The sequence below is a fragment of the Symphodus melops genome, assembly GCF_947650265.1.
Source record: "Symphodus melops genome assembly, chromosome: 4".
In the NCBI taxonomy this organism is placed as follows: domain Eukaryota; kingdom Metazoa; phylum Chordata; class Actinopteri; order Labriformes; family Labridae; genus Symphodus; species Symphodus melops.
Window position 1 is genome coordinate 2,265,141 of NC_136694.1, and position 20,968 is coordinate 2,286,108.

General features: G+C 47.0%; 2 protein-coding genes across 3 annotated transcripts; both read left to right on the plus strand.

Annotated features, from left to right (window-relative positions):
• Nucleotides 1–371: 371 nt before the first annotated feature.
• Nucleotides 372–12,579, plus strand: atxn7l2a (ataxin 7-like 2a). Its single transcript, XM_079341884.1, has 10 exons — nt 372–597; nt 1,594–1,662; nt 2,564–2,906; nt 3,674–3,930; nt 5,615–5,697; nt 7,291–7,502; nt 8,055–8,232; nt 9,069–9,190; nt 10,378–11,338; nt 12,217–12,579. The coding sequence occupies exons 1-10, from the start codon at nt 468–470 to the stop codon at nt 12,232–12,234; spliced, it is 2,373 nt and encodes a 790-aa protein (XP_079198010.1). The 5' UTR covers nt 372–467; the 3' UTR covers nt 12,235–12,579.
• A 3,344-nt stretch (nt 12,580–15,923) lies between these two features.
• Nucleotides 15,924–20,714, plus strand: cyb561d1 (cytochrome b561 family, member D1). Of its 2 annotated transcripts, none has more exons than XM_079341933.1 (4): nt 15,924–16,352; nt 16,999–17,266; nt 18,388–18,425; nt 19,868–20,714. In XM_079341933.1, the coding sequence occupies exons 2-4, from the start codon at nt 17,110–17,112 to the stop codon at nt 20,372–20,374; spliced, it is 702 nt and encodes a 233-aa protein (XP_079198059.1). In that variant the 5' UTR covers nt 15,924–16,352; nt 16,999–17,109; the 3' UTR covers nt 20,375–20,714. The 2 variants fall into 2 exon arrangements, with proteins under 2 accessions (XP_079198059.1, XP_079198058.1); XM_079341932.1 differs by having other exon boundaries at nt 15,925–16,352; nt 16,960–17,266.
• The last annotated feature ends 254 nt before the right edge of the window (nt 20,715–20,968 follow it).

Genomic DNA, 20,968 nt, shown 5'->3' on the forward strand with positions numbered 1-20,968 from the left:
CTTCATGCACCACTGTTTATACATTAAATTGAGGTACAAATATCAGAATCCGACTGTGCTCTCTCTGTACTATGTAAACATTAAATAATTAACTAAAAATATAAACTAAACAATAACTCAAAATATAAATCTGGAAATATAATCTTAAAAATATATACATAAATATAAACAAATAATTAAAGACTAATATGTACAAGATTAAATAGGATAATAGTGAAGTGGTGAGTAGTGCAAGAGGAAGATGATTTATTAATATTATATTTAACAGCATATTTAATGTTAAATAACATGTCTAAATAAATAAAGGGGGTGGGGGCAAGAAATTAAAATATATCAAAAATAATTAATCGGAAATTATTTTTTTGTCAGTTTGCCTTTACTGTGTGGGTGTCCCAAGCACGCGCACGCAGGAAGTTCCTATCCTGTCGAGAGCGCGAAATATGACGTAAGCTGCTTGCCGCGCAGTGATGATGGCGGTGCGTGAACGCGCAGTAAAAGTAATGGCTGCTCTTGATCGGCGGGTGCCTAGCCTCGATGATTTCGTGGGTCAAAGCTGGACTGCCTGGGCCGAGTGGGCCGGCGTGGCAGCGGCGGATGGTAAGAGAGCACACTGACGCAAACACCGGCAGCTACGAAGCCTTTTAACGGAAACACCGGGGTTTATTTTCGTGGAAACGGAGGACAGAGCTAACCATGTTACCCAAACAAAGACCCTGCCGGGTCCTAGCGCTGGGTGGGTAACATGTTGCTCTCTTCCAGGTCCCACTGCTTACGCTGTCTTTTATTAAAAACACCTGACATATTCATAAGGATATATTGATATGAGAGTGTGGTCATGAGAGAGGCTGCGAAGCGTCCACACAGGGACGCGTTTCGTGTGCGTAAAAGCAGCCGGGCAGCGCTGCCATCAGAGCGGAAGGAGGCTAGTATGGATGCCTGGGTGAGCAACTTCTTGCTGTGGAGAGCTAGGTTAGCTGCTAGCTCGGTAGCCAGTCCAGGTAGGGAGCTTTTAGCATGCTAAAGCTGGCAGCAGAGGGATCGAGAGGAGACACCGGTGATGGAGGAGGAGTCTGATGCTGCTGCTGGCCCTGCCTGCCTCTCACACTCACTAACGTTACTCTCTGTTCTTTTCGCTTCATCTGGACGCTCCTCTTTTTTTTTCTTTCTTTCTTTTTTTAAATCAACGCCTTTCTGCATTTCCCTGTGAAGACACTGAGCCCTTAAAAAGTGCGCCTACCCCCTCCTCCTCCCCTCCCCAGCTTTAAGTCTCTGTGCGCTCCCTCCCTCTCTCTCTCTCTCTTATTGTCTGGCATCCCTCCAAGTGCTTACTTTGTCCGCAACTACCAAAATAAAGTCCCTCCTCCACCGTGCAACATCTTCTGAGTTCTCAGCAAACTATGTGAAAAGTGACAGCAGCAGATCAGTCCTTTACATAACACAGCTTAAGGGCCTGTGATGTGCAGCTTTTCAGGAGTCAGGTTGGGGGGGTCCTGCTGATAAACTTGACCCTATAAAAAAAAAAAAGCGTTGAAGAGAAACACCAGATCCAGGAGGCTTGAACGTGTGTGTGTGTGTGTGTGTGTGATGTTTCAGGGTCCGATGGGGACGACTGCAGCAAGAATGGCAAAAAGGTTGCGGAGGCCATGTCGCTCAGTAAGGAGGGTAAGTGTGCACGCTTGTGATCGGGACTCCTTTTTAAAACAATGAGAGAAACGCTCGTGCACACCTTCACGTCTGTGCACGTTGGGGGTCTCGCCGTACAATCATTTTTAAATGTTTGCACAGCCCGATATTTTCCTTTATGGCGTTTGTATCGAAACATTCCCTTAAAGCCTTTCCTTGATCGGTCTCCTCGTTCATTATCCTGCTGAGTTGTCACATCAGCTCGCTCGGACGTGCTGTGAGAAGTATTCTAGCGGTTTCACCTTGTAAAACGTGTGGAGTTTTGTGCGGGAGTGATGAAAGCGCCGTTTCTGAAAAGCTGGGTGGTGTTAAAGCTGCAGCTGTCCAACAGGGCGGCTCAGGGGTGTGGCGTGTTCAACCCACCTGCAGGCAACTCAAAAAAGAAAGAAAAGAAGAAGTCAGCTGACTCATAAATGAGGGACGACGACGTGAACAGAAGATCCAGCGTCAAAAACGTGATGCGTCTGTCTTTGTCTTTGTGTAAGAAAAGACGTGAGCTATCTCATCGTGATACCCGTCCATCATCGTGTTTTATTCCGTCGGAGAACGCCGCCTTGATCCGATGGCTCTCGGTCTTCCTGGTCTGGAGGAGGACGCTGAAGAGCAGAAATGATCATGTGACTGAACTTTGTTGGAGGTAAAATAAGTCTCCATCCAGGTCTGAACGCAGAGTGGACCCAGCGCCCGTCGCTCGTCGTATTTCTGCATTTATAGACGGTAAAATATTCAGCTTTACTGTGCAGGGACGGAAACGCTCTCGGACAGTGTGGCGGCGTTTAAACCAGAATTTATCAAGCGTCATGTTCAACCTAGAAATAAACAGAAACTTTTAGTGATGTCTCCTCGTTTCCTTTCCTCACACGCTCTCCTCTCTCCTCAGACATGTCCATCTTCGGGCTCTACCCCGGCCACGACGACTTCTACCTGGTGGTCTGCAGCCACTGTGGCCAAGTGGTGAAGCCGCAGGCGTTTGAGAAGCACTGCGAGCGGCGACACGGCCCGCTGTCCAAGCTGTACGCCCGACTGCGCTCGCCCACCCCCGCACCGCCGCCCCAGCAGAGACCGCACCACGGCCACTCTCCTTCCCACGGGACCAACGTCGCCACTTCCGCCTCATCCTGGGAGAGTCGCGCTCAGGGGGTCGGGCAGCTGCGGCCTGCTCCACCTTCGCCTTCCACGCCGCCCCAGTACAGACACTCCAAGAGCTCCAAGGACGGAGTACGGTAAGAGAGAAGGGACAATAAAGCCTGCACGCTCAGTGGCAGGTTGAAGCTTCGAAACTATAAATAAATATGAGCGGTCGTCACATATTTACTCCAAACATCCGGTGTCACCGGCGTGAGAGGTTTTTAAATGGTGGCGTCTGAAACGCTCAGGAGAAGACGGTGATCTTTGATTCTCGGAGGATGAACGATGACGAGCACAAACCTGTCGGAGAGAAAGGAAATCTAGAATTTAAAAGAAAAGGTCTGAAAACGCTCCGGAGTCAGGACATCCTTCAGCTCGCCGCCGTTTATGAAGCGTCTTTGTTTGTTTGTACGAAGGAAGTGATTTTATAACATTTGAGAAAACAAACGAGTCGTTCCACATTTTCCTTTTTTTAACATTTAGACCTCAAACTCCTCCGACAGTCATCTCGGAGAGAACACGTCGGATCAATCCGCACTGAAAACAACACGTGCAGCTTAACGAGGTGATGATGAGCCGGACGTCACTGCTGCAGTCAGGAAACGGCTCGTTAACATTCAGGCGGCAGATTTGACCGATGTCGGTTTGTTTAAAACACGGGTCGAGTTTTTTAACCATTAAAGCTCCGAGTGTCGTTTTACTGTTGAACCTGAACCGACAGGATGAAAAAGGTTTTATGATTTTTCTCTGCTGAAAAGGGAAAAAAACACAAGTCAAAGGCAATCTCGCCAATCAGATTGAAGCGATTTTCTGTTGCTTGAAGTTGATTTTTTTTTTCTGCACGTTTCTTCTCGTCACTCAGACATTCCCCGCTGGAGAAATCCTCTCACAGCAGCCACTCGGAGTCGTCCGTGTTCAAGCAGCCACCGCCTCTGGAGCCTCCCATCAGCTCGCCGCCGCCTTCGCTCAGAGATCCACCCTGGCCACACGGAGGAACCCCGCCGGGTAGACCGGCGCCCGGTGACAGACCGCCCGTTCAGGGCCAGAGGAAGGACTCGCCGCTGTCGTCTGCCGGGCAGAGCCACCGAGTCCCCAGACCTTACAACAAAGTGGCGTCCAGTAAGTACACGCTGACTTGAACGCTCCACGCTCTGATGACACTTTGACCACGTGAAGCAGACGGTTTAGTCTCCTACGTGTATGAGTTCTTACTTCCTGTTCCTGTCACTGAGAAGACGTGTTGCAGGGAGGGAAGGTTGGCGCCCGATAGCTTCTGTTTAGTTCGATGTCATCTTCACGTTTTAACCAATCAGGAGCCTCGTTAATGAAGGTCTGCCAATCGCAGGGTGGGCGTGTCCTTTAGCGTTACTCCCGGCTTTTCTCGAATACTTCAACAGACGCCGGGTGCTCGCCAAGTTCTGGTTCAGAGCATGAAAAAACGTCCGGAGAAACCGGAGGGTTCGTACGGACACGTGCCATCGTAACGTTAAATCTGGACCAGTTTGACCTTCAGATTATTTTTTTTTTTGACGAATCAGGAAGCTGCTCGTCATTTCGCCTCATTTAACAGAGAAACATTTCTCAGTGGTTAAAAACACTCGGGGGCCTGATTTACCAACTCCTCAGGGTATCATAGCAACAAGCTTTTTTTTTCCTTTTTTTTTTTTTTTTTCTTCCGCCTGTCTCGACAATCCTCCGAGTAGAAATCAGCTGTTTAAAAGTTGATGTAACACGCCGGCTGTGTGGATGTTTTTTCAAGCTGAATGCTCACAGATGGTTTTTTTATTATTTTATTTTTTTATGTCAGAACTTAAAATCATCTGAACAAACTGAAGCAGCTCCACGTTTCATCTTTCGGGTTCCTTTCCTCGCCTCCTCTCCTCGTGTCTCAGTCCCTCCCACCTGAGAGAGAAGCGGAGGAGGTAGACGGAGGAATCGGAGCGGCGGGCATCTTAGGAGATCCGACATCTCTGCTGCAGAGCTGTCGTTCTCCTCCGGAGTTAATTAAACATGAAATGTGGCGCCGCTGCTTCCTCGGCTCGTTGTTTTTAAAGCTTCCAGCCGAACGACTCGATCTGTCACACGCTCGTCACCACTGACGTGTTTCATCATCGCACGACACACGACACGATTCATTTCACGACTTCCTGCACACCATGAACGTCCTCACAGCTCGTTACTTTCTCGCTCCCGCATGGCGATGCGTTCAAGGACGCTGAGCTGGATTTGGGGGAGGGGGGGTTGAGGAAATCGAAAGGTGCTCGTTAAGCAGAGAACAAACCTGAAAGATGATGTGTGTGTAACCTGATGGATGTGTGACGTCTCGGCGGCGGCGCTGCCTGTCTGAACGTCATGTGACGCGAGCGAGCGGCCGCCTCCCGTCTTCTGTCCTCTGTGTGTCGCTCGCGAGGACGGTTGAAGAACGAGGAAAGAGCGCGCTCTTCGAGGCACTGCCGTCCGCTCTTCTCGTTAGCTTGTTTCACCTCGTCAATACAAAGCACCACACTTCCTTTTCTCCGCCTTCAAAATAAAAGCCCTGGATGGCAAACTCTTGGGAAGAGGAAACAGAATTTGTCAGAGCAGAGAGGTTAATATTTAACGGAGGCGGTGGGAACAGCAAATGTGTGATCGTGAACGATGCAACGTCCAACGCTGGCGTGCTGTGAGGACGCGGCGTTACGATCTGCGCTCATATAAAACTGTGTGAAATATAAATCTTCATATTAAAGGTAAAGAACGATGTGGAGGCAGCCATACTGAAATGTTTCGAGTCTTTGATGAGATTCTCTCCGTGTCTCCTCAGAGCGGGAGTGTGACTTGGACAAACACTGCGGCGTCCTCGACCCGGACAGGAAGAAGGTCTGCACTCGCCTCCTGACATGCAATGTAAGTTAAAAAAAACATAAAACACACAAACCCTTCTCCTCCGGCCTCACGCTGCTGAGATCTGCTGTTTGAGTCAGTTTTATGATGCTTGTTTTTGTGTTGGAGAGAAATGGCCGCCGTGCGAGAGCGAGCGTGAACAGAGACGGAGACGTGATCACAGCAGAGATCTGTCTTCTCTGTTTCTGTTTGTTTGGAGGATTTGTCAGAGGGAAATGTTTTTTACAGCTTTGAAACCAGGAAGTGAGTCTCTCAGTCTCTGTGTATGAAGGACAGATGGACCAACGTCCATGAGAAGGTCAAAGGTCAAAGTTCATACCCTGTCCTTCATTTGTTAGTTTAACAAGCAGGCCGGCATGAAGTTTGTTCTTGAGACCGGTCTCCAGACCACTTTGTGAAGGTCTCGGTCTCAGACTGGGCGGGACTCTGAAAGTCCTTTTTCCTCTCCTCGTTACGTCCACCTTCGATCAAACGAGACGAGGATTTGTCGGTGATATTTCTTGGTAGCTCAGTCTGTAGGGACTTGGGTTGGGAACCGGAGGGTCGCCGGGTTCAAGTCCCGGCACGGACCAACTCCGGAAAATTGGTTTGGTAGCTGGAGAGGTGCCGGTCCACCTCCTGAGAACTGCCGAGGTGCCCTTGAGCAAGGCATAAAACCCCCAAAAAACTGGCTGTGGGCAGCAACCTCACTCCATTAGTGCACGTTTGTGAATGAGTGTGTATCTCGGCCTGTGTGTGTGTGTTCATGTCCATTAGACAGAGTGGGATTAATAAAGTATAAATTATTATTATTATGGTCTGGATCCCTGAATGCGTCAGCCTGGTCTCTGGTCTCTCTGGTCTTGGTCTCTCTGGTCTCTCTGGTCTCGGTTAGGAACATATCGTCTTTATCTTCAGCAGACGCCTGAAGGAGAAGTGTCAGGAGAGTGAGATCAGGGGAGGTGTACTGATACTGAGAGCTGTGAGTGGCTGCCGGCTCGGCAATAGTCCTTATATGGGCGTCTGCTGTGTGAAGGAGGAAGTGAGTGCGAGAGGCCACATCCAGCCGAGCAGAGACAGGATGACATTCAAACAGGAAGTGACAAGTTAAAAAAACACTTTATCGCTTCATCATCTCACACCTGACCTGGAGGTGAACTCAAGGAAGGACGAACGCCGTCGAGTCATCTCGGCTCATCCGTCATGATTTTACGAGCTCAGGTTAAAGATTTGTTGGCGTGATCAGAGAGAGAAGCTCGTTCCCGATGAGTCGGGTCGTCGACCACCTGGCGTTGCCTTTTTATTAACATGCGGGTGAAAGGAGCCACGGCTCGGATTTGAACCCTCAACCCTCTTAAAGGACCTACAGCCTTTCGCACCAACCATGAGGAAAATCTGAAGGAAGCCCCGCCTACATTACAGCGGTGAAGGACGCAGTGCACGAGAGAGAAATCAGCAGCCTGAAGTTGTTTGGCGTTAAACAAAAGATGGCCGTCGTTCCATCTGTCCTCTGACAAACGCCGTCGTGTTCACGTCGGTCTCATCCTTAAAATCCAAAAACGATCTCAGGTTCCTGGTTGTGTTTGACATGTTTTGTTTTTTTTATCCCGGCTGCAGATCCACTCCATCCACCAGCGCAGGAAGGTGATGGGCCGCAGCAAAAACTTCGACCAGCTCGTGGCCGAACTCAAGACCAAGGTCCGCGAGAAAGGAGGCCAGTCCCTGGAGGGAGGCTCGTCCACCGGACGGTCCCCCAGCCCCGAGGCCCCCAGAGAGCAGGCCGGGGCCCCTCACTGCAGGAGGCCTCTGGCCAGCCTCCCCGCTTTCAGGTGAGTCAGTCACAAAGGGCTGCAGCGCTGACCTCCAGAAGGGCTGTTGACCTCTCACACGTGTGGCGTCTGTCTGCACAGACTCTGCTGCTTATTAAACCGCAGAAACACAAAGCGTGCTCTTACATAATAACCAAATATAGCTGCAGGCGGTTTCAGACCGGTGTGTGTGCTTCTCTCAATAACTCATCCCACGCCATCCTTTTTGTCTGCACAGCACCATCTTTAAAAGCCTCCACGTTTCACACGCCGCTTTTCTGAACGCCACATCATCCGTTAAGCTCCGGTCACTGAAGCACGCTCGTTCTCCTTCCCTAGCAAATCCTCACACATTAATATAAGCTAACGGCTAGCTGGGGCTTCGTCTGATTGGCTGGTGATTGCACGTTGATTGTGCATGTTTTTCTTACTGTAACATTTCCGAGTGTTTTGATGATGCATTCAGGATGCTTGTGGATGTGGAGCAGGTTCTTGACTTGATCCTGGTCCTGGATGTGATGGACCTTGGATTGCTCAGCCTATGCTAAATATCAGATTTTTTTTGTGTTTCAGTCGGTCTGCGGCGGGAGAGAGCACGCCGGAGGAGGAGAAGCCGCAGCAGGACGAGGGGGGCCTCCGACCCCCGTCACCTCTCGTCCAAGGACGAATCTCAAGCGACGAGAGCGACGCAGAAGGAGCCGAGGAGCACGTCGAGTTCTCGTCCTCTGCGTCACATCCCAGACCACTGGCGGTGAGCGTTTTGAGTTTAACAGCGGCGAGGAGGGGGGGGATACTTTTTTTAGTCTTTCAGCTGCATCAACCATAAAAAACCAGGAAGAGCGAGATCACACACAAGCACGAGACGGACCGCTCTTTAAGAACACTTTGGATCCACTTTGAGCTGGACAGTCTGAGGTTAACCACGAGCTCCGGGATCTTTAAAACACGACGCGACCCTCGTCAGCTTCCTGTTTGAGATCATCGCCGGAGGCTCGATGGCGGTGCGTGACGCTCACGACCAGGAGGTTTAAAAATAACCGATCGAACCGCCATGCTGCCTGTGGACTAACGACCTCGCGTGTAAGAGGCCACACAGCGCCGCGTTACCCGTTAATGAAACACCAAGCCGACCCGCTTCGTTCAGCGTTTCCTCCGCGGAGGACATCGTCTCCTGTGATGAGCTCACAGGTAACTCGCTCGGCGAGGAGTGATTGTGACAAATCCTGTTTGTGCAAGCCGAGCTGCTCAGTGGAGCGTGCGTCCTCCTGCAGGGCGAACGAGAGAGGGAGAGAGAGAGAGAGAGCGTGCCAGCCCTCCACACCTCACTGCTGCTGACAGATCTCTGACTCCGCTCTCTTTTTTTTTTTGTTTTCTCATTTTTGTTCTGCAGATATTTTGATCTTGCATAATGCGGGCGTTCTTTGAATCTGTGTGCAGCCGTGTGTGGTCGGCGTCTGATCATGACGGAGAAAGTTTAGGACGACAAAAACCAAACCTGTTTGCAAACCTGTCAAACATTTGAGTTTCATTTATTCCACCTCTGGTACCGGTTCTTAACAATCGTGTGTCCTCCGTTTCTTCCTCCAGATGTGTTCGTTTGGCAGCCATGCGTTGGGTCACGGCATCTTCACCTTCGACAGGAGACTCCATCACCTGAGGTCGGCGCTCAGCAGCATGTTGGAGCAGCACATCAGCGCCCATCTTTGGAAGTAAGAAACTCACGTCACTCACGTTTGGGTCATGCTGCCTTCAGAGTGCCGATGTGCACGTCGAAGGAGAGACACACACACACACACACACACAGCGGGTCCAGTCTCGCCTCTGAAGACGGCACAGATGGAAGGTGAAAGGTCGCAGGGTGGATTTTTTTCGTCCTTGCGTAAATGTGCAGGATGTCGCAGGAGAGTGTAACCTTCCCGTCCCTTCCTACTCGCACCTCCTTCTCAAAGTTCAGGGTTTTTTTTTTTTTTCAAGGCTGGGTTCAATCAGACGCTGAGTGTCGGGAACAGCAGCAGATGAAGGAGTGCGTCTCTCTGCTGAGTCACTGACAGATGAAGCAGATGGTGAGTCCTGCAGCCCAGAATAGCAGCGGCGAGGAGTTGAAGAAGTTGGCAGTGAGGGGAGACAGAAAAAAAAAAAAGAGAGAAATCAGCTGCATCTATTCGAGCTTAGGAACCGGGTCGCTGCAGTGCGACCCGTCAGTCATCAGATGATCCTTCACCCGGAAGGATCTCGATCTGACCTTCACTTGAACTTGAGTTTGAATCAAGGGAGAGATCTGATTGGTCAGTTGAAGAGAGACGGGTGCACGGTGGGAGGAGAGAATGGCGGTAAGACGTGCAGCAAAAGGGCCGAGGTCGGATTCGAACAGCCTCCCGACAGCCTCCCGACATGAGGCGTGCAACGTAACGGCGCCCCAGGTTCTTATGACAACTGTCGGACTTTTAGAACGTTTTTAGTGCAAATGCTCTGCACTGAAGAAAACTCGTGAAAAGAGCGAACGCATGTGTGAACGCAAAGGGACACATTTCAGATTCTGATTTGTTTTACGGAGAAACTCAGAAGATAACAAACACGAGGTCGACATCATCGACCTTTTTAACCCCCGACTTTGCCTCGGATGTTTCTGTGTGGAGTCGGAGTGAGGCGGTGCGTGAACAAAGCAGGAAGTCGTTCTGAGATTCTGACACCAGACGAGCGTAGCTTCCCTCTTTTCTTCTTGCCAGGATGTTTTTGTCTGTTCACGTCCAATCACGTGTCAATCTGTCCTGTGAAGGTACAAACTGTCCAATCAGAGACGGTGTCATGTAGTGACATCATGATCGTCTTGTGCATCAACGTTTAAAGTCAACAGTGATCCGTCTGTTTAAAAACTTTATTTTTTTTCCTTTTGCAGGAAAATACCTCAAGCCACAGACCTTCAATCGCCGCCTCCCTCAGCCAAGACCAACGCCTCCTCGTCCCCGTCCTCCGCAGCTTCCTCATTACATTCAAAGATCCGAACAGGAAGTCACATCAGCTCCTCTCTCAAAACTGCATCCTCCTCCTCCTCCTCCAATCGTGGTCCAGGGAGAACCCCGACAGCCGTCCCGTCAGAGAACTCGGGGGCCGGAGGCTGCAGTATCACAAGTGGCCACATGGTGTCTCCCACTAAGCCTGTGATGGGGCGTCAGGGGGGTTCTGGGAGACTCAAAAACCCCGTCGGACGTCCCAGCAAGCAGACGCTGAAGCTTCGAGAGGAGGCGGCCGCTGCTGCGGCGCTCCGCAAACGCAAAGCCCCGTCCCAGGAAGGGGAGCACTCAGGCCCCGACAGGAACTGCATCCTCCTCCAGGACCGGGGCCGCCCTCCTTCCACCGCCTCGTCATCCTCTTCATCTTCCAAACCCTCCATTTCCTCGCCTCTCCCACACGGACAGACCAATGGAACTCTTTCTCCCAGCAGCAAACCCCGCCCCCAGCCCTCCCCCTCAGAATCACACTCGCCAGCCGCCAAGGCGGTCTGGACTTACAGACGAACAACACACACTCCTCTGGGACATTCGTCGTCCCCGGACTCCGCCTCTGCCACCAACAACTCCCACAGCCGGAGCGGCGTGGGGGACTCAGGACTGCATGGGCAGAGCGGTGGGCGGAGCTTCGAGCACCAGGGGCTGGTGAAAAAACGCAAGGGGGGCGGCATGGAGGAGCACTCACCCTCCTCCAAACCCTCAGCGCACCGCCTGCCCTCCTCCTCCTCCTCCTCGTCCTCCTCGAGCTCCGCCCCCTCCTCCACCCCGCGCTCCAACTTCTACCCGTGGAAGGACAGTAAGAGCGGCGGTCTGGCCGGGGGCGTGGAGAAGAAACTGGGCACACAGAAGGTGAGTTAGAGAAACAATGAAGAGTTCACGTTACGGCGTGCAGCGAGCGTCTGCGCCGCTAACCCGATCAAAGCGCCCTCGTAGATTCAGCGTTTTGAGGAGCTTCGACACCAGAGGACGAGGAAAACAAATATTTTCCGTCTTTGTTGTCATTTTTTTGAACAATGATGGAAGATCGTGAAGACCGTTGTTCGGTTCCCTGAAGATGGTCGACCACGCCCTTTTAAATCATCGCACAGCAGCGTCAGAGACGTGCAGTAAACGCTCTGACAAGCTGCTGGCGAGCGTGCGTCATTCATGTGATCTTGCGTGCAACATTAACGATGTACACTGGCATTGGCGAGCTTTAGCAAGATGGCTACCGAACGCCTTCTGCAACGTTCGAGTCCAACTCGTTTCCTCGTCAGGACACGCCCGTATAAACACTGATTGGTTCTTTATTTTATGACATCATCTGAGGTTATGCTTCAAGTTTGCCATGTCGTCGCCATGGTTACGTTAGTTCCTGTTTCCTCATTGGCTGTTCCGTTTCTCGTGACGTGACGACTCGCAGAGTGCGTCCTCTGTGTTCTCGCCACACATCAGGATTCATGAATACTGAATATGTTGAACGTCAGGGCGGCCTCGATCGAGGAGGTTAAACTCGCACCGGGTCGTTGCTGACCTCGGGTGCAGACGGGTCCAAAATCTGTCGGATAATCCCGTCGTGCGTTTACCCCGCTGAAGGCGGAGCTACTCCAGGATGGAAAGAGAGTTCAGTGTCAAACATCGTGTGTTTGATTTCATCTCCTCAGTGTCTTTTTTCAGCCGCTGTACGCTGCTTCAGTTCATTTATAAAATGGAAGCACTGACTCAAATGTTCTTTTTTTTCCTCACAGCCAAAACTGCACCATTAAGTGTGCCTGCCTTACAAGCCACTACGAGGGAGCCAGCTCTGCTCAGTCCAAGACTGAGGCAACAGGACTCAAATGTGTGTGTGTGTGTGTGTGAGTGTTTTGTCTACCGAGCGAACGCTCCAGTACGAGTGTGTGTGTGTGTGTGTGTGTGTGACGAGTCAGTGCGGTGTGGATGTGTGAACGTGTCGTCTGGATGAATGTCTGAGGGGAGGATGGGATGAAATTCAGAGAATGGATTTAGATATACCTCAAGACCATCCGGTTATGCTGCTAAATTAAATATGTTTGTTTATGAAAATTGATTAAAAAAATGTCCTTTACACTCGGTTTCTGTGGCTACATTCTTAACATCCATTTAAACTCTTCAAATGTTCAATCTTGTATTTGTTGACTCCACGTGTCCATTAAGACGGCGTCTCCGTCCTTCTCTTTAACAAAACCTCGATCTTAAAAGATGCTGAGTGAAATGTCTGAAGCCCAACAGATCGTATCTGATTCTCACAAACGGCACAACGCAAAAATGAATTTCCACTCGAGGTTCATTGATCCTCTGCCGGCTTCACCATCTATTACAAAAATAAGATAACCGACCTGCTGATAATAATAGCCGATATATATTTTTTAGATTAGATATCTGATAGTTCCAGATTTATTCACCAGTCATATTTTATTTAATTTGAGTTTCATTGTATTTCACAAGCTGTTCACTGTCACCAGCAGAGGGCGCTGTACAAGTATCTTCAGAGTGTCGAGCGGTGACGCACGTTCATGCTTGGGTGGCCATCTTGTCTTTCTGTCGATATATCTGTATCCGATTTTCTCCCTAATATTGGTGTCGACCCCAGATCTCCCTCGGGCCGACAAATGAGGTTTTGTAAGCGATCATTTGTTGAGCTGATGTTAAAAAACGTACTGTTAGCCTAATCCGAGATGTTTTGGTGTTTGAACTAAAGGTGCGTGTTATTTTCCCTTTTTTCCACATGTAGACCTGGTTCAGTTTATTTAACACAGGGCATGTACAACACAAACTGTTGGGTTGGGTTAGTTTTCTATAAAGTTAACATTCAAAAACAAAAAAAATAAAATCAAAATAGAAGCAGTGAAGTGGTCCAACATGAAGGCGAGGAGAGAAATAAAGATGTTCACACGAGTCAAAGACAATCTGAGCCAGGCTCGTTTTAAACTTGACCAACGCCGAGCAATTTAAACTTGTGCAAGCTCGCCCTGATTGGTTCAGACTTGATAACTCAATACAAAAGAGGGCACGTGCTGCATTCAGGTGCTGACAGCCAGCGTGGTCCACTTGTCAGAGTCGGGAAGTCTTCACTGTGATTTCACTTCGGAAAGTCTGAATGTTTTTTTTTTTCAAAAACACATCGTGGATGCTCAGAAGACGGTCAGTGAAATGGAAGTCACCCTCGTAGGATCTTCGTTTTTCAGTCACACCCAGGGTCTTCGGGTCAATTTGACCCGGCTCATGGTCAACCATTCTAAAGAAGTTATAAACCCAAAAAATCCTACTAATCATAGTTCTTCATTACTAACAAGATTACTAACAATTCAATCAACATTTTTTATTTAATTGTGTGTATTTCAGGCGGACAAATGTGGCTTTGTGGCTACCACTCATACACCATTAATAAAGAGCTCCTGAAGTTGAAGTATTTATTGATTCAAGAAAACATATCTATTTGTTTTGAACATAGAAAAAAAAACTTCAGGGTTGAAAAAAACAAGTTAAATGTAGGATTGTTGCAATTCACTAAACTCACAATATGATATTGGGTTCACGATACAATTCTCTCACGATATATTTTACAAAATGAGACTATAGAGAAATGATGAGTGTATCAGAATATTTGCACCGTTTTTGTCTTGTCTGTTCTCATCTCACCTCTTTTATTTTCTGTCTCGCAGAAGCCAAAATGTTTTCACACCTCCCATTTAAAAGACGTTGGTGCGTTTTTCAAAATCCTGCTCTAGAGTTGCTGAAACTCACCATATTATTGTACTTAATTTTTCAGAGTATTTCAATTGCTAAAACACTAAACCCTATTGTCTAAATCCATTGCCTGGACCAGGGGCGTCACTAGGTTTTAAGGACAGGGGAGGCTTAGCCCCCAAGAGATGCACAGGATGTGAGAAAACGTAGCACGCGAACGCATTTCACAAAGACTGAGAAATTAATTATTAGTAATCATAATTTACACAAGCATATATATATATATATATATATATATATATATATATATATATATATATAAAATCATTACTCTCCTTAATATAAACTTTAAAAAGTTAAATAAGTCTTATATGGTGCACCTTGAGTTTCATATTCATATTGAGTTCTATGATATTCAAAGACTGTCTGCATCACCTTCAGACTCACCTTTCCAGTAGAGATCTCTCCCCTCTCACTCCCTGTGCTCCTCTGTCCTGACTCCTACAGGTCAATGGGGTGGTGGAGTGATCATTATTATTATTTGTGTATTTTTATCAATATTATTATTATTGTTGTTATTATCCAGTGATGATAATCATAGTGAATGACCTCAGCTCCTGTTTCAGGTGTGTTTCCATGGATAAAGTGAGAAACACAGCTGATGCTCCAGAAGGAAGGAAATCATCCCAAAGATAGTATATGGTAAAGAGAGTGCACACTTAGCTCTATAAACAACCAGGGCCTTCACAATGCATTTCACACTAACGAGCTAGCTAAGTAGCAGAATTGTTTTAGAGCTGGAAACAACGTGAGACGTGCATACTGTGCAAGCTAGGTTTCTATTTGTTAAACAGGGAGCACTTGGTTCATTACATGGGACTTTCTGCTGTTAGCTGGGGGCTAACTAATTATTACTACCAGCAGAGAAGAATACTTACTTTCTTGAAAAACTTTCTTATATCCATTCTGCATTCACGTCCTTCTCCTAACGCTGCTCTAGTCGCTCTGTGTGTACTTCATCTTACACAAACACGCTGCAGGAGTGCAAGCTAGGTCGCAGGGAAAACGCGGACTGGATTTTCAGTCACGTGGGCGGTCTCTATATGAACAAGTGGAATGGATTGGATAAGGACGCGCTGAAGGGCCTCTCTACCTGACACGATGAAGTGAAGGGAAACTGACAGATTCATGATCATAATGAAGTAAATAATGACAGGTTATATGATAATTTATTTAAGCTCATATTCTGACCACTTTATATTGAATTTGTCAGCACGTTTTATTAAAAAATTAAAATAAAAACACCAAATTATGTAGGGGGGCTTCAATTAGATATAAAATAATACATGCTGTCTTTCATTATGTGCTGTGTTAATTAAAGGCTTGTTAAAGAGGGACACATTTGAAATGTCTCTTCTCTGTATTTTAAAGTTGTGTGTGTGTGTGTGTGTGTGTTTTTTTTAAATGACTTCCTGTCTTGGATAAAAATCCTTTAGAGTCACTGAGAAGGAAAAATGGAGGGAACGTTTTCAGTTTTATAGAAGAAAAGCCCATTAGCTAAATGAAAAATGTATTACAGTTATTTAATCTGTCCTTTTATTCTGTTTTGGATATTCACATGGGCCTCTTTCAGTGTACTTTGAAAGATTTCTGTTCCATGTTGCTTGGATTTGCATTCTTGATAAATAAATAAAAGATATCAAGCGCCGACTAAACAGGAAAAACAGGAACTGAAACATCTTGCCTCCGTCATACGTGTCTGACGTCACACCAGGAAGTGAAATCAAAACACGAGCAGTCAAAGGAAGTTGCATGTTTGCAGTCTTAGCAGTTCGACCGACTGATTTTCTCTGTCACGGCTTGCAGTGATTTATTTCACTTTAAATCTGTTTGTGGTTTTTTTTTTCAACATAAGGAACCAACGGAAGGAAGAAAAATAAGATTAACTGTGAGAATAGACCAATGGTCAGCCAGCTATGAAGAGGTCTATTTTAATCCATAATCGGATTTTATTCTCCTTCAGAAGGGTTTAATCAGCACTTTAATCTTTTTCTTCAAGTCTTTGAGGGAAAAAAAAGCGTACTACCAACACCAGGAAATAATCACTTTATCTGTGATAAGAAACAACCTTTTAAAGACAGTTGTCATGGAGACCAAATTACACGATGGTGGAAACGTAAGTTATTATTATTTTCAAATTAATAAAATAATAAACAACAAAGACATTTAGCCTGTAAAATAAAATTTCTGTATTTCTAAAAAATATACACCAGAAGATCTGGGTATCAGCAGCTGTCCGGTGTTTCGGATCAGAGTGTGACCGTGTCATCTGGTGATTTTCAGCCCAAACTCTGAGGTTATCCTAACAACGTCTGATAAATATAAACAAGTCTTCGAGAATAACTAACATAACTAACCCTATATCAGATTAGTGTTTGTTTGGCATGATGATGGAAAAAGAAGCTTTTATGGGGACTATGGACTCATCCGGGTGACAGTCAAGGATTAACACGGTCACTTTTTTAACCGATACACCGGTTGTTCCTGAACTAAGGTTGTCACCATTTTTAACACTAAGACACTTATAATACCACGTGTTTAAACGATACACTGCCATTTTCTTGACTGAAATGATCGTAAAATCTTCAAACATATTTCCAACCGAAAGCTGTTATTTTGTGACTTTATTCTATAAATATACCAATATTTATTTTATGTATATTTCGATATGAGTGTCTTGGAAGTTTAACCTTCTGTTATTGTTCAAACCCTGATCTGCACAGGTCTCACTTTCTGCCTGAATGATTATGGATCTCGTGCAGTGTTCCTTTAGCGCGCGTGCCGCCTCTCCCCATTTCAGGACACCTGCGCGTGCAGTCGGCAGGTAGCCCCGCAGCCAGGTGAAGGTGAAGCGGTGCGTTAGTTGGAGCAGCATGCGGTCTGATGTGGAGTACAGCCCGGTGGGAGAGGGCCTGGGGATGCGGGACTTCTGGCTGTACGTGTGGCTGCGGAGGGCGGCGGTGATCGCGGCTCATGTCACCGGTCTGGGACTGACCCTCATCATCTCCCTGCTGTCCAGACCCGGAACCAGTGAGTTCTTCTGTTGTGTGTTATAGTCCTTTACGGACAGGCACACATAAGCAGGGCAAAATAAAATGTGTAATAGCCAGATTAACCTCTTCCACTTATCTGTGAACAATTTGAGTCTTAAGAAATCAGAAGAGTTGTCAATTGTAATTTATTCAGTTTGTTTTGTTATGAACAAAATCATAAAGACAGAATATAGTTATAGTTATAACTATGTAACATACTAAGTATTAAATAATCTATATTGTGATTTATTAAGTTAAAAATAAACACATTTAATAAATATAGTTATAACTATGTAAATATTACAGTCAAAGTTGTATACATTATGTTTAAAGGTTATTTTGGTATAGATCATGAAATGGTGAATACATTCTCCTCCAACATGTGTCAAGGTTAAATTTTAGTCTTTTTACGTCTTTAGAGATAAGACAGAGGAAAGAGTCAGAGAGAGAGAGATAGCCACAGGTTGGATTCAAACCCAGCCCGCCCGCTGTAGCCTCCGCTCACACACCGGTGCTAACGGCGTCCCACACTAAATGAACTGATAGTAGAAACTCCTCTCTGTCCCTCATTAGGACCATCCTTATCTCCTCCTCGTGTGTCCATCGTCACATCCTCGACACTTGGTCAGTGTGAGGTTCAGTTCACTCAATAAAAAGAAGGAAGCCACAACACTCACATCTTTTGTTAATGAACATATCAGTTTGGGTTTATTGAAGGTAGCCTCGTTTATTCATCACATGTCGGACCGACTTCGTTTGTCTCCTGAAACATTCTCAGCTCGCTCGGTCTCACTTTGAAGACGCGCACACTGATGTGTAAGAAGGGTCCAGGAGTCGTCTCCATGACAACGCTCAGACCAGCCTTCTAATACCTCTATGATAAAATATTCTGTTAATTTGAAAGTCGTGACAGTCGTCGCTGCTTCCTGTTTGTATGTGAAGAAGTTCAGATCCATTTGGGATCTCTTAAAGATGTATGCACTTTTATTTATAATAAGAATATACCAACACACACACACACACACACACACACACACACACACAACAAAATAATCAATGTTAAAAAACAATCAGAATCAGTTTTAGTACATTTATAAATGTGTCTGTTTTTTGTTCCAGGTCTGTTTTCCTGGCACCCAGTGTGTATGTCCTTTGCAGTAAGTCCACACACACACACACACACACACACACACACACATTTTTAATCAAGTTGATTAAGTTTGATTAAGCTAATTAACTCGTTAATCTGAAATAAAAATGACTCTTTTTCCGAGCGAAGCACTCGAACGTGTGAATTACAGCTTCCCACCTGGGAAGTACGACATTTCAGGGGAGAACGCGAACGCAGCACGACATCACTGAGTGACTGAGAGGCAGCATCATTGTTATTATTGGGAACATCACCATGGTTACCGAACTGTTGATTTAATGTGTTTCTACAGACAGGTCAGCTGGGTCAGAAAACAGCTTTCTCGTATTTCTCTGTTTGAATATGAACTCTCTCTCTCTCTCTCTTTAAGGACACGAGTACATTCAGACGCTCCGCTCTCTGTGTCTCCGTCTTCTTTCCGCTGTAAATAATAGAAGAGCTGAGCGAGGGAAGTGCTAATGCTAACTAGCAGTGTCGGGTATAATGTCACACACACAGACAGCCGGCCGGTCAGTGGGAGCAGCTCTCGGCCTTCTTCCCGTCGTCATGGTGACGCAGCGTGATCCATCAGTCCTCACAGTCGGTCACGCCTCCTCCTGTCAGAAACACGTCTACACTACGAACCCCGAGCGTTTGATTGATGCATCCATTAAGTGTCCACAACAACAGAATCCTATTAATGACTCACTGCTGTATTAAACACACACACACACACACAAACACACACACACACACACACACACACACACACACACTCATTTAAATCATTCATGATTGATGTCAAAGACAGTTCCTGGAAGATAATAAAGAGCAGAATATAAAGACTTTTACTTTGTTAACCATCAAAAGAAATCTGTCGTCTGAAGAGAGCGTCATGTCGCGTTTAGTTGATTTTGCAGCCTCGTCTTTTCTTTCTTTCTTTTTTTTTTTTTTGATCGCCATGGCAGCGGATGCATTTGTAGGCTCACTAAGTTTTCACTCAATCATGAATAGGATGAGTCGCTTTACTTCTCAAAGATCCTCCACTTCATGAACATTATTGAGATATGTCAGGAAGCCCTTGGAGCCCTGGATTCACCCGGCGGTTAAAGTCCCGGGACAGACTGCTCATGACGGACGAACAATGAGGAAGGTTTCTTTAAAATAAATAATTGTGCCAACGTTTAACAAACTAGTCCGACGTGCTGGTGACCTTTCATCAGGGTCGTGTCAGGGAGGGTTACGACATTTTCCACAAGGCTGGTGAACAAGGTTTCACAGGTGTCCAGTCCTTACCAGTAACCAGGATGTTAACCATGTAAGCACATCAAAGTCATGAGCAGTAAAGGACAAACTGACATTCAGAGGAAAGCTTTATTCATCATTCAGACGCCGGACATGAGAGATGAATATTTGAATGTTTGCTCCTAACTGAACTGATGTTGTCTCTGTCCGTCCCTCCTCCTGCAGTACTGTCTCTGCATGACTGAAGGCATCCTCCTCTTCTCCGCCGAAGGCTCCCCATTCTGCTGCAAATCTCGTAAGAATAAAGTCTGTCTCCACTGGTTCTGTCAGGCTCTGGTTCTGATAGCTGCCGCCACCGGGCTGGGCTTCATGGTGGCCAGCAAGAACGTGTCCGAGCTCCCCCACCTGGTCTCCTGGCACAGCCTGCTGGGCGTCAGCACCCTGGCTGCCTCCGTGCTCCAGGCCGCGTTTGGTATCTGCGTGAAGTTCCCCCAGCTGCTGCGTCTCTCCTCGCCGCCGCCGAGGCTGAAGCTGTACCACGCCACCTGCGGCCTGGTGGTCTACCTGCTGGCCACCTTCACCGTGGTGACAGCCATGTTCTCAGACTGGTTCCAGGCCACAGTCAGAGGCGTGGCCTGGTGGGCCTTCCTGCTGCTGCCCCTCTTCCCCGCCCTGGTGGTGATGAACCAGATCACTAACGCCTACCTGCCCCGCAAGAAGATCACCAGCTAGGCAGCACATGGCATGAGGGGCACGGCGGACATATTGGATTCACTCTGTACTCTGAAATCAGAAGATTCAGAGTCCTCCACTAAACCTCTAAAGATGAAATTCAACTTTACCTGCTGCTACACGCGTCAGTTACTGAAGCCAGAGAAGAGCGTCTGAGTGAAGCCATAGACTGAATATGAGAAGTGGGCGTTACCACGGTGACGCCATCCAGTGGCTACTTCGTATTTTTGACGTCGCCATGAGTGATTAAAAAAGTCTCTGTCATCCCCTGAATGATAGCGACAGATATATAAACACAATGTCGACATATTTAAAGCTGATTAAAAAATCTCTTTAGCTTTGGCTTCACTCGTCCGACACTGAGGCTCCGTCCACTTCTTATATACTGTATGTGCTTAAAGCTGACCTCTAGTGGCCAGTAGAAGAACTGCAGCTTTGGCATCTTTTTATGTCTTCATGCTCTGACTGAAGCGAGAAGCACAAGGACTTTTTTAGAGACAGATTTTAAAGGTGGAGATACAATAAGAGATTACTGAGTGATGAAGAGGGTTTTTGTCGATGTAAACAGACCTCTTCTTTGTTTGCACAGATTTA

Bases quoted from the DNA above. Each gene is read 5' to 3' on its own strand.
- atxn7l2a (XM_079341884.1), top strand. From the start codon at position 468: ATGATGGCGGTGCGTGAACGCGCAGTAAAAGTAATGGCTGCTCTTGAT. The intron at 3,931-5,614 runs GTAAGTACACGC...GTGTCTCCTCAG, and splicing joins TTACAACAAAGTGGCGTCCA to AGCGGGAGTGTGACTTGGAC. The intron at 5,698-7,290 runs GTAAGTTAAAAA...TCCCGGCTGCAG, and splicing joins CTCGCCTCCTGACATGCAAT to ATCCACTCCATCCACCAGCG.
- cyb561d1 (XM_079341933.1), top strand. From the start codon at position 17,110: ATGCGGTCTGATGTGGAGTACAGCCCGGTGGGAGAGGGCCTGGGGATG. The intron at 17,267-18,387 runs GTGAGTTCTTCT...TTTTTGTTCCAG, and splicing joins GCTGTCCAGACCCGGAACCA to GTCTGTTTTCCTGGCACCCA. The intron at 18,426-19,867 runs GTAAGTCCACAC...CTCCTCCTGCAG, and splicing joins CAGTGTGTATGTCCTTTGCA to TACTGTCTCTGCATGACTGA.